General features: G+C 37.0%; 1 protein-coding gene across 2 annotated transcripts in view; it reads right to left on the minus strand.

Annotated features, from left to right (window-relative positions):
• Nucleotides 1-78: 78 nt before the first annotated feature.
• The window catches only part of LOC110369711 (peroxisomal acyl-coenzyme A oxidase 3), a 28,245-nt gene continuing 10,861 nt past the window's right edge, over nt 79-17,462 (minus strand). For both annotated transcript variants that reach the window (XM_064036219.1, XM_064036218.1), the window contains exons 5-14: nt 17,063-17,210; nt 12,922-13,096; nt 7,715-7,857; nt 7,141-7,274; nt 6,670-6,792; nt 5,664-5,783; nt 5,048-5,282; nt 3,782-4,080; nt 3,080-3,220; nt 79-2,672 (exon numbers count right to left, since the gene is read on the minus strand). In XM_064036219.1, the coding sequence (XP_063892289.1) occupies nt 2,571-2,672; nt 3,080-3,220; nt 3,782-4,080; nt 5,048-5,282; nt 5,664-5,783; nt 6,670-6,792; nt 7,141-7,274; nt 7,715-7,857; nt 12,922-13,096; nt 17,063-17,210 (1,620 nt within the window). In that variant the 3' untranslated portion in view covers nt 79-2,570. The remainder of the gene's footprint in view (nt 2,673-3,079; nt 3,221-3,781; nt 4,081-5,047; nt 5,283-5,663; nt 5,784-6,669; nt 6,793-7,140; nt 7,275-7,714; nt 7,858-12,921; nt 13,097-17,062; nt 17,211-17,462) is intronic.

Here is a 17,462-nt window from a genome sequence, read left to right on the forward strand (position 1 = left end):
CTTATATTTCGGTCTCTTACCTAAGTAAGTAAATAAAGAGAGAAAGCTCAATAGACTGGTTCAATAAAACAAACCAAATTAATTATTACTCCATTTATATTTGACAATCAACAGTTCCATATAAACATTAGCTTACACAATCTACATAACATGACATCACGAAGGTACTTTACAAGAGGAAGGCACTTCTAGAAGGAAGGTACAACTATACACGTCTAATTTTATATTAAAATCGATAATTAGCTAGCTGACCGATAGTTCATTTCAGTAGGAACTAGAGGTAAGCAATCTTGATAGAACTTTTATATAAAAACTCACGTTTAAAAATAAAATGTGGTTAAAAATCAATTCATATGTAGTAACAAAATTTACTTAATCAATTGAAACATTATTTCAAGCATTATTTTATCTGTTGCATATGTATTTGGTTAATAAGTCCTATCAAGACTGTTAGCTTTAGTTAAGTACCTACTCGAATGGAGTATATAGAAATAGGAGTTAACTGATCTGCAAATACATATATTTGTTTTATATGTATAGTTGTGTAATGTCAGAGAAAGATGCTTTGTGATTAATATTTACGGTCCAATACTCAATCGATTTATCATTTTAATTAATAAATGTTACATTTAATTTAATTACATAGTACCAATTTCGTTAAAATATTATAAATACAACAAACATTGCGCAATCGCATCAATGCACGTTTTAAAATGTTCATTCTTCAAATTGATTATCTTATTGAAATTCTACAGAATAGAGAAAAAAAGTTTATTAAAAAAATACATTTAACGAATGCCAGAAAAATAAATAATAATAATTTGTACTGTACACACTAAATTAATGTGACTCTTGATACTACGCTTAAAGTTGAAATATTTAATGATTACTTAACAATATTTTATTGAGGTCTTCTTCATCAATAAATTAATAAAAATAAAATGCTCGCTATTATAATACTCTTACTAAATATATTTGTTTGCTAGTTCATACGGCGAGGAAAATAAACCCTCCTGGGGTTATTAGATAAATATTATTTTACAGAGCCTTTTACAAAAATACAATTATGATAAAATCACATGAAGTCTACTCTATAATACTCACACCATTAATCTCAGTATATCCATTAAAATATGTATTTATTAATCACCAGAACCAAAGCCGTATGAACTTAATATAACACAAAAATAATTAAAAAATATATCATCATTATGAAAAAAATGGCTTAAAAATTAAAAAGAAAAATATATAAAACCCATAAAATAAATTGTATAATCCATTAAAGTAGAATTGAAAGTGCTTTTCGATTTGATAAAATAAATTCGCCTAATCTATCGATAATCGCCTACATTTAACAGCACTAGGCAGTGTTCAAAATAATATTTAATACTATATCAAGGTAACGTTACTTGAAGTATATCGATTATTATATTCTAAAACATTTCTTCTATAGTGCACAATAATTTTACACCACTTTAAATTAAAATATGGTATACCATATACCTATTTTGAAACGTAAAATAATCGATAAAATATATCTAGAATTATCGATAATTTGGACACAACTATTGTGCACTATAAAATATATTTATTTAACTAAGCGATTCTAGCGGCACTATTAGTGCTTTTATATTAAAAAATATGATCTCACATGATATTTAAAATATAATATATTATGACCCTCCATACGTTTAGTTAGTTACTATCGCGTATTTGTACGGTAAACGCAAACTAAATGCATTGTTATGAGGCACCTCTAAAAAACTTGATTTTCATATTATTAATACAATTTTAATATAGTAAAATACCAAATAATCTCAGTATTTGATTTGAGCCTGACCCAGAAAGTAACAAAATATTTGTTCAAATTACAGGAATATACTCGTACATCGGAATACTCAAATGCCGCTCAGTTATGATAAAAGCTCAAATATATCTTAAGTAAATTAGAATTAAAACAAAAATTCATTTAAGAAATACAGACAGTGTATCAACCTACCCCATTTTTCAATAGATTTATTGATTTTTTACGCTTACGCGAATATTAGGCATTTAAATAAACTACTTTTACGGATTTTATCGCGGTTAGAGTCTGCCATGGATGGTGTAAAGGATCCGAAACGTCGGAATTAACTAGTTAATATAACCGCGAAAAAATCCGTATAAATAGTTTATTTAATTCTTCAATAGATCTTCAACCTTATTACAATAGTGGAAGGTAAATGTTCGATTGCTAAAACAGAGATTCGGGTAAGTTGACCTGCTAACTGTACTTAAAAGTCAACGTAACGTTTGAGTATTTCGAGGACATTCTTAGACATTTTTTTGGGTCTGAAAACTAAAGTTTTTGACTGGCATTTAATGCTTAATTTTTTTCTTGATCGGCCTCGTTATATCTCAAGTTTATCTAAACTACAGAGTTTAGGTCATACCTATGTACAGTCAACGTCAGGTCAGTGGTAACAGTTTTATAGGAAAATCGTACTTATTACTATTGAGTTAAGGTGCATGACAGTTACCACTGACGTGCGGTCTACCGTACATATAATATTGTATGTATGTATGTGTGCTTATATCTTGGATCTGGGCAGGTTGACGACGTCGCGCCACCAGGGGGCACGTTCGAAGGCTCCGGGCTGACTGAAGAATGCTTTCTGGATGTTTTGGTAAAGCTGGGGATGAAAAAGTGTTTGTTAGATCTTGGAGAAAATTTAACTTGTTCCCTAATGATAATAGGATACGACGTTAACTGTTGCGTAAATGTATCGGAGATGTAAGAACGATTTTAACAAAAGCTATTTCGACCATTATTTTGGCTAAAATATGGAGATACTTATAACATACCCCAAAACTGTGACATTCTAGTTGTGTAGTCATATTCATATTATTTATATGCATTCCACAATGTATAGAGTAGGTGTTACAAATGGCTAAGTGCTATTATGAATGTGCAATGGCTTATTATTTTCAACCAATTTAAGGCAACGAGGGTTTTTCAATTTATATCATAGAACAGTAAGATATTTATGTATTAGAGTACTAAATCTGATGAAGGACAGTTTTACAGTAAATAACTCACATTGCCATCACTCTTGCCGAGCACGGAGTTGAGCACGAAGTCAGTCGGCGCGAGCGCATCCACCACGCTCACGATCTCGCCCTTCAGCTCGCTGCACAGCTCTAGTATCGCGTCACGAAGTAACCGGGCTAGTGATTCACCCTGAGAACAGATAAACATACGGAAAATAAGATCATAGAATTTTTATTATTTCAAATAAGCAATAAATGATTTTGAAATAATAACAAAAATGACAATCAGAAAATCATCTAGAAACTTTAAAAAATATATATTCTTATTCATTTAAAATAAGATCAACATCTTGATACTTTTCTGAACAATACTTAATTTAGAGCACAAAAAAAATGCCTGAAATTCAACATGACGAATTTTTCAGTTACCCTTCATTAAACTAAATATAAAAATCCTAAATGTCCATTAATCTATACTAATATTATAAAGCTGAAGAGTTTGTTTGTTTGTTTGGACGCGCTAATCTCAGGAACTACTGGTCCGATTTGAAAATTTCTTTCAGTGTTAGATAGCCCATTTATCGAGGAAGGCTATAGGCTATTTTTTATCCCGGTACGGGAAGTAGTTCCCACGGGATGCGGGTGAAACCGCTGGCAGAAGCTAGTTCTATCTAAAGTCATTACCCATATTGTTCTAACACAATCAGACATAAAAAAAAAAAAAAAACATAACCCATAAAGTACAACATACCTGTGAATAACCTCCTTGATACAACTCAACCAGATGTTGATCTAGCGACCAAAGCCCATACAAGCAAAACAGCTTATTCAGCACCGGTTGTAGACTCTTCTCCTTCTTATCCAGCGATTCGAGGAAGAATATAATCGCTAAATACTCCGCATAAGTCTTCGTAAGGTCCCGCCATTTGTAAACTTGTGACTTCGCTCGCGCTTCGAACTTCGTTAAGCCTTTAGCGATCTCTGCTTCGTATTTCTCGTGAGTCTGCTTGAGGAGGTAGCATATTAGCCATCTGTATGTTGTTGTTATAACTGTAAAACAAAAAAAAGGAATTTTAGTTTTTTGATGTAAACATCACAGATGAACTATTTATGATACATTGAATTGTGAAAACATGATTAGACCCACAATTGATCCTTGTGGAACACCTAAATAAGGATTAGTTCAGAGGAAGTTTCTGCAATATTAATCCATTTTATTTCGACTAAATCGTTTACCAGAGTAAAAATATTTCATTTCGAGCCTAAAAGCAGAACTTAATATAAGTTAATTAAATAAATCCAATATTATTAACACAATCAAAGGCATTAGACAGAATTTAATTGACCCATTATTGGACAAAAATCAATATTTTTTAAGAGCCATCAATGCCAAGGCCCGCAGTTCAAGGTGGTTTTTTGAGTTTTTTGCCGGTTCTTCTCCATGAGACCAACTTTTTGAAACCATGCAACTAGTGTGACGTTTTATAGAAGCCTGCAAAGGCTTTCTTCGTAAAAATACTTACATTCCCTAGCCGGCCGGAGCTTATTCGGAGCAGCGCAGCCTGTTCAAGACAGTTTTGGACACGTTCCAACAAGTTACAATATACTCACACTCCCTACTCTTGAGCTCGTCAGTCCTGGTGCAGCGGAACTTGGCTTGCAGCCATCGCTGCCAGTCCATGAGGAAGGTGACGGTGTGGAGCGGCGAGTCCACGGCGCCGCCACTGCGGGCTGCTTGGAACTGTCGCAGTAGCCAGTTGCCTGTCTGCTGCGAGAGGACGTTGTTGTCGCCCTGGTAGTTACAATATACTTACATTCCCTACTCTTGAGCTCATCAGTCCTGGTGCAGCGGAACTTGGCTTGCAGCCAGCGCTGCCAGTCCATGAGGAAGGTGACGGTGTGGAGCGGCGAGTCCACGGCGCCGCCGGTACGAGCTGCTTGGAACTGCCGCAGTAGCCAGTTGCCTGTCTGCTGCGAGAGGACGTTGTAGTGGCCCTCTAAGTAACAATATACTTACAGTCTCTACTCTTGAGCTCATCAGTCCTGGTGCAGCGGAACCTGGCTTGCAGCCATCGCTGCCAGTCCATGAGGAAGGTGACGGTGTGCAGCGGCGAGTCCACGGCACCGCCGGAGCGGGCCGCTTGGAACTGGCGCAGCAGCCAGTTGCCTGTCTGCTGCGAGAGGACGTTGTTGTCGCCCTCGTAGGTCACTGTCGCTTCGTGGTTGCTGCGGATGTCGCCGAGGTTGGCGGCCTGGAAGATGAGGAATAGTTTGTGTTGTAATTTGTATAAAACTCAAAAACTCTTTGGCCTAAAAAAGTCTTTTGATACAAAAAGCTAATTGCACAATTCCAAGGAGTGGGTCTCATGGAGAAGAATCGGTAAGAAACTTCGTATAGTTTATTTTATCTTATTATAATAGATTTATAATAAACGGTTCTGGTTCGCTTTAGTAAAAAAACATTCAAGATCTTGTATCTGAAAGACGTCTGATGATTTAGATATAAATTTTCTGTCAAAAAGTAGACATATCATAAGAATACTATCATTTCTGGTCCATTGCTGAGTTTCAATTCAAACAGTCAGTCTTCCGGAATTCTTTTGATTACATACACTTTTGTAAATACTACTCACTTTCAAATATCCATGTCCGCCACATGCCTCCCTGCACTGCTGTGCAGCAGACAGCACGGTCCACGTGAGTAGCGGCTTGCTGCACGACACCATTGCGTGAATCTCTGATACTGCCTCGCTCTGTAATAGTAAAATTAACATTTAGCCAAAGAAATAATGATTCATAGCTCGTTGCTAAGCGGATCCTGGTTGCAAAGCTTGGTGCAGTGGTCCCGTGGATGACCATCTTGTCCTGACGAGATCTTCCGTGATTCGGAGACACGGTAAATAAACATCTTTGGCAGACTACCCGTAAAGTCAGAAGCCAGAAATCAGTCTTACAAAGAGCTATCAGGTTGCCCGTTTAACTGGGTCGAGAAGGTCAAATAGACAGTCGCTCCCTATAAAACGCTATGTAGTCAGTCCCCACGGGACGCGAGCGGAACAGCTGGTAAAATCTAGTCTAAGGGTCAGTTCACACCGAGACGCGACGCGGCGCGACGCTGCGCGCACATTTTTCACAGAGCGACTCAGAATATACTTTATTCACTACACGAAAAGATACACATTACATTGTGAGAATTCAGATTACGTTGCACCACGCAGCGCTGCGCCTCGCGGCGCCGCGCGGCGCCTCGCGGCGTAGCGCGACGTATCGTGACGTAGCTGTGCATCGCCGGACGAGCGACGTGCAAGAGCGGTGATGGGCTTCTCGCGGCGCAGCGGCGCTGTGGCGACTTCTCTACTATTTCCGTCCAGAATTCATTTAGAATTGGTGCAGTTCGGTCGAGTGCTCAATTGAAAATATAATGATAGACTGGGATCTTGTTATAATCGGACTTCTTGCAGCGAGGCGTCGTCCTGCTACGATTTTAAAAGATGCGCCTCGCGGCGTTGCGATGCGTCTCGCAACGCCGCGCGGCGCAGCGCGGCGCAGCGCGAAATCATTGGCCTCTTTGAGTATCGTCGCGTCGCGTCGCGTCTCGGTGTGAACTGACCCTAATGGTCATTTTAAAAGTTTACTTACCAAGTTATCAACTTTCATCCCCGCGTTAGATTTCTCCACAATACTTAGGTATACTCTGCTAAAGTTTTCTATGTACATCCTAAATACTACTGCGGCCGCTACGTAGCCGAATAAACGCCATTGCTGTGAACAACAAAAATAACTTTATTGTGACATAAAAAATATCTCAAGGTGATGGGATTTATGAACCTTATTTAAACGGCATAGAATCCATTTCCTAGTGTTTGTATGTACATACATGGTTTGTTGGGACAATGTAAAATTATCTGTATGTTTAGACATAGATATTAGTATCTAGATTACTAGATTATGTAGACATTTTACCAGTAATTGTCTGTATGCAATCACAATTGTCATTTCAGTCTTATGAAGGGTCGTGACAAACGGACAGACGAACAACGAAGTGATCTTTAAATTGTTCAGTTTTTCGTTTCATAATGTTCGTTTATCTAAATGATAAATGTAACTAACATGTAACTCGTACTCGATGAGCGAGATCTCGTTGTCTCTCTCGCCGAACTGCGTCCGAGTGGCCGCGTAGCGGATGGCGATGGCGACTGCGCTGGCTATCGAGTGGCAGCTTTCTTGCATTATGCCGATACGACCTGGAAGGGAGTTAAGTTAATTATTAATTATGTATTTTACTATTAAATTAAGGCAAAGAAGTGTACCAAAAAGTAAGGGAACAAGTGTTTTGGTCGGTAGAGGACTGACCGTCGATGGCACAACGAGATCCATAGTGGTTCGAGAGACACGTTAAATATGTCCATTATAGTAACTTTGGCAGTCGTATAAGTCTAATCAGAAGCCTGAAAGTCTGACAACAGTCTTACCAAGGCACTAAGCAGTATCAAGTTAGACTGAAAGCTGACTCCAAAATAGTTGGGAAAAAGCTAGGCAGATGATATTCTGGTCTATAGCATATAGAGACAACGCAGAATAGCCAAGAAAATCAAGCATTTTTTGCCTTTGAGGATCTAAAGACCTAAACCTTGCTATCAGAAGTCTTTCTTTTAAGTAGATATAAATAACTTGAAAAACGTACCTGCCGAAAGGTTCTCTAAAGCAGCTCCCAGTATCTTAGAGGGGTCTGAGAAGGAGGACTCATAGACCCCCTCCTCTGTGACGTCAGCGGTACGATTGAGGAGGTTCTCACGAGGTATCCTGTACTGGTTGAACATTATGAACCTGGAACAATATGATGTTCACATTAGTTGGGGTTTTTGGTAGAATCTTTGCACGGTGAGAGTAGACAGAAAACTGTCTGATAATTCAGATTATATTTTATTAGCGGTTCTGCCGCGGTTCCAACCGCGTCTCGTTCGAACTACTGCCCGTACCGATACTACGACCTATGCTACTCGCAGAGAATATAGCTTTCGACTGTATCACGGAATCTCGAAGTTCAAAACACCGATGTACGGTACCCATAAAGTACACAAGATCGATGCACGTGACTTAGAATGTACGCTACATCGAAGTACTGTATTGCGAATGTTCATGACACCGATGTACGGAATATCGAAAGTTTGTTATAGCGAAGTACGTGATTGCGATTGTTCTGAATCCCGATGTACGGAATATCGAAAGTTTGTGATGCCGAAGAACCTAATATCGAAAAAGCGAAAACAATAAGGTCGTGGAATAACAACATAAGATCTCGTAGATTGAACGCAAGTACATTAACGCAATGCATTTTCTACTGGAAATTGATCACAATACGATATTTAAAGCATTCCTTGATGATATTTCTAATTAACACAGAAATCGTCATTTCAAACCCTTCGATATTAGGTTCTTCGGCATCACAAACTTTCGATATTCCGTACATCGGTGTCATGAACATTCGCAATACAGTACTTCGATGTAGCGTACATTCTAAGTCACGTGCACCGATCTTGTGTACTTTATGGGTACCGTACATCGGTGTTTCGAACTTCGAGATTCCGTGATACAGTCATAGCTTTCTAATAGTGAAAGATTTTTAAAAAATCAAATTTAAAGTTTTTAGTGAAGTACAAATATTCATTTATATCTAGAAAATTAAACTTGTTTAGTAAGTTGGATGCAAGAATATAATAATCAGTCACCCCAAATCTCTGAGCTGCTTTTCAAAACAGGTTACGTCAACGGTACTTTTAATGATCACGTTAGGTTTAAAAGATTTCATCATCATTAAAAAAGCTGATATTTTTTTTATACCTTTTTACCCAACTGCCAAGACGGGTAGTTTATGTATGTCTTATTGTTCTTAAAATCAATTAGGATCAAAATTACATATAAATGACCACAATAACATGAGGATTATATTAATAAAATAATTGACAAAGAAAGGGCGACATGACGAGGATTTTGTTATTAAAATAATTGACTAAGGAAAAAGATATACATAATTCTAATCAGGAAATAAAATAACAATCAAATGACTGGGTGGTATACCTACTAAAAATTTTATTTTTGTAAAAGGTTACTGATTGGTATTTCCGTGACACGTACTCTTATCAAATAACACACAGACAGTAATTTATAAAGATGTAATAAATCGTACGATAAATAGATAATTTCATTCATAATACCTACATAAGTTTCGTTTTCATTAAGTATTTTCCTCGACCAAATGATGATACATAGGTACTGATGATATTTCAAAGTAATTTTGGGCAGATTAGTTAAAACAATGCAGTTGATGATACCTTATCTGTCTTATAATTTCATTGATATTTTTTATTCATGTGGATGGTCATACTAATGAAAAAAAATGTTTAAGAATGTTAGGCTAGGATTTGAATTACAATATTTTTTATCCATTGCAGAAACTTATCGAAGACCTTTCAGTTTTAAATCAAGGGTCTTGGGTATCATGAAATATGTAAAAGTGACTTTGTTTCTGTTCTTTTTTATTGTTTTAATGGGCCCTGTTGATCACCACTTATTTTGTACATAAAGTAATAAGCTAAAATAAAATAACTGATCGCAATATCGATAAAATTATTATTATATTACAAGGCTTAAATTTAATTGCTTTATTTTCCTTCCTTAATCCATCAAAAGTTAAATATAATAATTTCAATTTTGCTGCGTTTCACATAATAACAATTCACACCCAAGGATTTTTGTCCTGAGATAATAATCATTAAGTACTGAAACTTGAGATTAAGGTTAAGATAAGAGGAAAGTAGTACCTACTCAAGTACATACAACGTTTATCAATAAATTATAGTCATAATGTTTATTTACATGTTCTGAGTCACCAGTATTTCTTAGCATTTCAGTATTACTCATTTAACTATTATGGAGATTAAAATTATGTGTATTGCATCAGGCGATTATCTTTTTCCTTACTTTTGGGAAATACATCTGATAAAAAATGTAATATTAACTTTTATGTTATGATGATGCACGTTTTATGCTTTAAAATAATTCGTGTGATATAGGCTATAGGTACTTATTTTATGCGCAGTAATTTACACGAAACGCTAATGAAATCACGAAAAACAGCCAATAGTAATATTATGATAGTTATTTTATCTCTTCCCAGTAGATATATCATAGAAGATCGAATGATTTTCTACTCATCATCAGGTTCCTGCCCTTATACCAATATCATTTGGGGTCGGCATTTTTGGATTTTGACTATTGACTACATAATCATGTCCCTCTATTTAAGACATCAGCCATCCCACTGTCTCCAATCGCCCTTATTTTAGTTCCGCTTGACCTGGTCATAGTTCCACATCATATATTACATAATATACCAATATTCTACATTAAAGGTGCCGTTAGAGATAACTGATAAAAACGATCATAAATAAATACTTAGAAAACGATAAAAAAATGAGCAAAAGTCTCGCGTAGCTGATAATAGCGACCTTGATAATGCTAACCTACTAAGTAGTTGCGAAAATATGACTAAGTTACTTGATAAAAAAAATATCAAGAGTATCTTTACTAATATTACAAAGCCGTAGAATTCGTTTGTTGGTTTGTACATGCTATAAAGTCAAGTCAAAAACGCTTTTTGAAACTAGGCTAGTTTTTAGCAGTTCTTCACGTCAACCCGGCAGTGTTTCACCACTTCCTAGTGTTATGGCTGGGGAGAAGGAGTGGTGAAGAACAAATTTCCCTTATACACAGGAACTACCGGGCCGATTTGATAAATTTTTTCAGTGTTCCATAGCCCATTTAAATGATAGAAGAGAGGATGCTTCAGACTTTTCTTTATCCAGATGCGCGGACAAGACTCTTCGGGATGCTGGTGAAACCGTAAGCTAAAGCTAGAATATAAAATAGTTGGACTTTGGACTTTGCATGATACTGAGAACTGAACATTTTTTGCCAGAGATGGACTTCGATAAATTACTCTCATTATGTTTTTCAGTTAGTTACATGCTTTGAACTCGTGACTACATGAGCTTGATTATTCACAGTTTTTAACTATGGACTTTGGACTATGGAATAGTCTTATCATTGTTACATAAATAATTGGGCAAAAAAACAGTGATTCACTAGATAATTTCCAATACTTAGAAATGTACTGTGGAAAATAACTTTTAGGCCGACATTTCCTCATAAGAGATTCGTATTTAGATAATATCGGAATAAGATAACAATTCTCTTGAATGATAATCAGAAACCACTTGAGAAAAGATGCAAAAAGATAAAATATCAATTTTATGAATAAACATTGTTGAAAGAAAAGCGGTCTTTCAAAGAATACAACAAAAATGCGTCATTTGTAAGCCTATTGTTTATCTTAGATATGGCCCAGTTTTAAAATACTTAGAAATGTTTTACCAACTTTTTAAATGGAGGAGGGGATGCATTCAACTGATTAGGGCCGGTTGCAACAAAATTCCTAGTTTCTTTGTTTCGTTGGTATAGTGATTGCAAGTGCGATTGCTGAATAATCCTGTATTTTCAGAAACTTTTACACTAGTACTAGGATTTAAAACCGTTGTTAGGTGATTGAACCTACAGGTATATGTATAGAGGTAATACTCGATAAGATGTCCTTTGTGACTAACGATATTTTTTCTTCGCAATATTCTTATCGATAGATAGTGGACACGTTCATAATTATTATATTATCGATAAGTATAGTACACGTAATCTTTCAGTAAAAAGTATTACATTTCATCACTTTTCTGCAAAATCATGACAATATATTTGGAGAATTCGTATCGATTTTGCCGCTCAGAATATGTCGCACTTACCTCCCCACTCAGAGACATTTAATGATTACTTAAGTCACTCCTTAGTGAAGGATTTGTATGACATTCCGTCCGGGGAGGTTAGAGTACCCGAGCACAATACAAACTTTCAACTTACAAAGATCAGGTATTTAGCTGTTTCAGACAGACTGAAAACATTTACTGGAATCAAGATTTTCTTAAAATAATTTGGTAAACTTCGGGTCAACTCTCGGCCTAGTCTGCAGTGTGTTTTATGCTACGCGTGACAAAACACCACCAGTGCGAAAGAACTGTTACTAAGCAACCCAGTCGATCCATTATGTCCGTCTATCCACTTATGGGTCCCTAGTCCTATCCTTATAGATTACTTAATCGAATGCGGGGTTAACGGCTCAACAGGATGCTTCGAATAGCCGCATAGCAACAGACCGTATGCGCTGTGTGTTAAGTATTATTGGGCAGAAGATATTTAATGCACGTGGTCGAGTCACGAAAAATATAGACAGAAATGATAGTGTGGCAATTAATGTTAATTGTTAGTAATAAACGATTTTTTTGTAAAAACGATTCCGATCATTCAACTTGAAAACAATGCCAGGAGTTAAAAGGAAAATGCACTTTAAATATCAAAATGAAACTCATAATTCTTTTGAATAAAGAGTACTGTGAATTAAAGTGATTTAAAAAAAAATCCTTATATCAGCTGTTCAGTAGTCCAAAGAATGAGTGACTAAGTACTGCATTCAATATGCAGGAAAGTCATTGGGTTTTCTGTATATAAATTAAGCTTAAGAAAAATATTATTATCCTTATCTTTCTTGCCAAACTTAATGGCGGCTCGCAACTAACGTCCAAGTACAGCCACGCTCATGTGACTATCCCCTCGCGCAGTTTTGCTGTAAACTGGATACCTAATAATGGTATGTACGCAGCGTCTCGCATGAAGTTCTGAACCGATGTAGAGTTTGGCGCCTTCTATATTCACTCTATATTCTAACTAAACCTTTGTTGACAATTCGATCTATCTTTCATAAAAAACTTAATAAATAAGTCCACTCACCCATTATCAATGCCATTAACTCCGATCTTCTCCCCCATGTCCCCCACAATGAGTCCAGGGTACGTCTCCAAGGTGTCAGGGTTGCGGATTGGCACCAGGAAGCCGTGGAGACCATGGTTCGTGCCGTCTGGTGTGATCAGCTGTGCGAAGAGGAGTGTGTGCGTGCATGTTCTACCTGGAGATGTAATTTTTTAGATGGTTATTTGGTTACCATGGAAACTGACAAACTGTCAGTCAAATAATTTTAAAGGGCGTAATCTTAGGGTGTGACGCACCCTTACAGTTCCGTTTATTATGTAATAAAGAGCGCGTCGCGCGCCGCCTTCGCGCCGCTCGCGTGCGGCGCTTAGGTCGCGCGCGAACTGCGCGTCGGCGGCGCAGAAGCGGCGCACGAACAAAAATGTACGCGCGCAGCTCGCGGGCAGCTCGCAAACGGCTCGCGAGCTGCACATTCGCGGCACATTCGCCAGATGTGGACGCACCCTTAAATCGGAAAATGACTGGAGGCGGAGGTACACCAAATTACGTAATTTAAATTTTGATTACATGTCTTTCCTTTTTAATTGAAGTCGAATGTTAATATAGTAGGTATTATTAAAAAAATACAATCTAATCACGAGACCCAAATTACGCTTATGAAGGTATTCAAATTATTATTTCGATAAAAAAGCTAATAAAAATCAAAACATTTCTTGCAAGTGACTCAAACATAATTGAAATGATAAAATGATAAAAACAAATTCTTGCATAACTGAATACTACTAATTAAGATATCTTAAGACTTTAATTATTATTGATGATTCACTTGGTTTCATTGTTAAATATACATTTTTGATTAGATTGTTAATGATAGATAGGGACAGCTGTTCAATGTGTTAAGAGACATTTTTATTTGGTGCCATTGCCGACCAACTTTGAGCTCCTCAACCCAGCTACCTGGACCAAAGTAGTAGAAGAGTAAGTAGTCTATGAAATTCTGGTTTCTACTACCCGTTTTAACGTTCCCCTGAACTCTATTATAGTATTGTTTGATGACGATATTAGGTAAGTCTTGCGATTTTATAGCCTTTCATTGTCATTACGTATTCTTGAAAATAACTGTCTTATTTTCATTTTGCAAAAGATACATGGATATCGTTAAAATTAGGGCTGCCATCCGTCCGGGTTTCCCCGGATTTGTCCTCGTTTGGAGGCCGTCCGGGGGCCGTCCGGGCGGGGTTTCAAGAAGTGTCCGGGGAAAACCCGGACATTTTTCATAGGGCCATCTTAACCTATGGTGCCTGGGTATGCGAATAACCCGGGCGCCTAATAATGCAGAAGTCGAAGTTTAACGTTTAAGTTTAGAGTTAAGTTTAGAGTTTAAGTTTAACACATTTTTTTTTCCGTTTAGCTACTGTAATATCCCAATATTCAAAAAATTTTGCGCTCGCTTCGCTTGCGGCTTCTCCACTTTGCGGATTTTTTTATTATACAAGTTTAGGTGCTTTAGTGACCCAAAACTCAAAAATTTTCGCGCTCGCTGCGCTCGCGGCCACTTCACTTTACAGTTGTTTGTATTTTTCTACATTTTTTTGTCTAACCTATCAAGAAGGTAACTCCTAGTTTCCATATGAGCGTTCTTAATTATGACCTTCGAAATACATTAAGTCACAATCTTTCAATACTAGATACTACATGAGCTAGAGGCGGCCCTGACTTTTCATGTAAGGAAGGACCTCATTGAATTTAAGTAATATGGTAATATTAAAAATTAGGTCTTGTTTTGTTAAACAAAAAAAATCGGACTCGTCCGGGGAAAAAATGCTATTTACGCCAAATGTCCGGGTTTTTTTTAATATTTGTCCGGGTTTGGCGAAATTCGAAATGGCAGCCCTAGTTAAAATGCATGTGAAATATTATATGTGCCAAATCTTCAACAGTGTAGCCTGAAATCGTACAAATATTTACATTTCATTGGATGTGTCCTCGACTGGATACTCCAATTGGATAGTCAAAATAACAAGAGTGCCGACGTATTTGGGTCAACCAGTCATCAAACATGTGAAGTATCTATCAGTAAAAAGCAATTACGAGTAAGTATGTAGGTAAGTTTATCTTTTATTTGGCGCTCACCCGCATCCTGATGGAACTATTCCTTTCAATAAAAAGTAGCCTATGGTAGCCAGGAAAAAAATAAATCAGTTTAGCAGCATTGATGAAGCCGCGACAGGCAGACAGAGGTACTTTTGCGCTGTTATAGTGCGTATTAATAAGGATTCATGCAAGACTTAATTAATTGCTTCACAAGTTCACACAATATCGCGCGCATAGGATTGTTCAATTGACAGTTAAAGCAATGTTAATGATGTTTTAAATATTTAAAAAACTTTTATTTATCGTCGCTCGTGGGTACAACAAAACTAGATTTTTAGAAGAATAAGTTATAGCAGCTGTGAGAAAGCTGCATAAAAAGTATGCAGCAAAAATCTTACATAAGTAAGTGAAAAACATAATGATTTTACAGACTAATATTTAACTGTTATATTCGATCACGCAAAGGTCTATTGAGATACGCACTGTAGGAGGATAGCAACCTCTTACTAATTATTCTTAATTGTCGTAATTGAACGTTGAACGTCTGTTTCGTGTGTCGAAATGTATCAGTATTATGAGCTCTTATTATGTTTGGAGGAACTCTTTTGGACTACTGAATGGGTTTTGAGTAGGTATTATGAATATAATTTAGGGCAGAGGCTACAGTTTTGGCTATAAACTAGCTTCAGCCAGTGTAATAACCCGCCTCCCTAGGTAGCTATTTCTCGTAGCCGAATAAAAGTAGCCTAAATATCGTTTTGATGTGTGAGCTGCCAGACCACGGGACTAAAAAGACCCGGATTTCCGGAAGTAGAACGTGGCCGAAGCCAACTCCGGTTCTGTGTATCAGCAATATTATTATGAAGTTCATCAGAATCTTTTGCTAATACAATCCTATTTAATAGGTACATACGATTCAAAACATAGGCTACTAAAAAACTAAACTTAACTTTAGCACAGATCTAAGATTCCTAATTGTTAAAACAAACAAAAAGCGACCTTGAAAACGTTCTTTGATATAATAAAATATAAAAATAGATTCGATACAGTATAGTTTAACCGCTAGCAAAACATGAGATCGCGCCCACGGTAATAAATAGAGGATAAAATGGTGCAATCAATATACCTACATATGCATGTTTTATGATATTGATGAAGCGGATTTTAAGTCCTTCGAGGTTCATTTTGGCCCGCGACTTTGTCTGCTTCCTTAGGAAATTCACCAAACACTGGGATAAACAGTATAAATATAGCCTATACTACATATCACCCTCTAGATAGGGTATCTACCACCTATCTTAATGCAAAAACTTCATCTTAAACATTCGAGAGTATTAGAATTTTAATTCGTGATGAATACAAGAGGTGATTGTAACCACGAAGTAACAACCGATATCGATATAATCAATATAAAAAAAACATTGTGTGGTTATAGATTTTTTGCTGCCGATAGTAGGCAGATCGATACACATTTGTGGTGATTTTATTACTTTACAATGTGCCTGAGGTATTTTTTTAAACATAGTTTATAGTAGCACGTGTGTAAGACCAATGTATCTCACATAGTTTTTAAGGTTAATGATCAAATAACTACTTGGCTACCGCCACATTCCTGATACTTGAGGATTCTGCTGGTTTAACAGAAACACAAAACTTACCTTTTACCCCTAAAATAGACCGACCTCGCCTTTTGGGAAACCTATACCCCATTGCTAAAACCTCTATCCGTCATTATTTACAGTTCTCGCAAAACGCAATGGTTGTACTTTCAGAACACTAGTACGCGCATGTATCCCATATCTCCACCTACATCACCCTTTAACATCTTAAGTGGTTGCGCGCATTGTTCCTTGGAGACAAAAAGTGTAGCAAGAACTACACCTATCCTTTTCTGTACTTCCCATGAAGATTCTAGTCTATTGCCATTCCAATGGCAACAATTATATTGTAGCCGAAACACCCAAATTGTGAATTTATTAAGTAGTTCCTTCTTCTCTGATCACCTAAACTCCTCAAAACGATGTACCACAACATATAGTAAATGAAAGTATATCACACAAAGTTTTACCTAGATTACCAACCCAGCATTTAGCGGCTTCGAAGTCGGGGGTGTGGATGACGAACTGCTTGTGTTGCGGGTCGTACGTTGCTGTCGTGCGCATGAGTCGCGCGTCGGAGCCGTGCGCGATCTCTGTTAGCGCGAAGCTGGCCAGCCTCTGTATAAAACGAAGGAGAATTAGTTGAAGAGAAAGGTGTGTTACTTAAGGGATGATTAGAGAAATATGTTATTGATTTTCTTAAGTCATCACCATCATCTCTCGAGCGTTTTCCCAACTATTTTGGGGTCGGCTTCCAATATAGCTGGGTGCCGAAGTTACCCGGGTAACCCAATACCCCTTGATCCCAGTATACCATAAGACTGGTTGTCAGACTTACAGGCTGAGGCTACTTACAGGCTCTGACAACCC

This window comes from Helicoverpa armigera, chromosome 9 (assembly GCF_030705265.1).
Source record: "Helicoverpa armigera isolate CAAS_96S chromosome 9, ASM3070526v1, whole genome shotgun sequence".
Lineage (NCBI taxonomy): Eukaryota > Metazoa > Arthropoda > Insecta > Lepidoptera > Noctuidae > Helicoverpa > Helicoverpa armigera.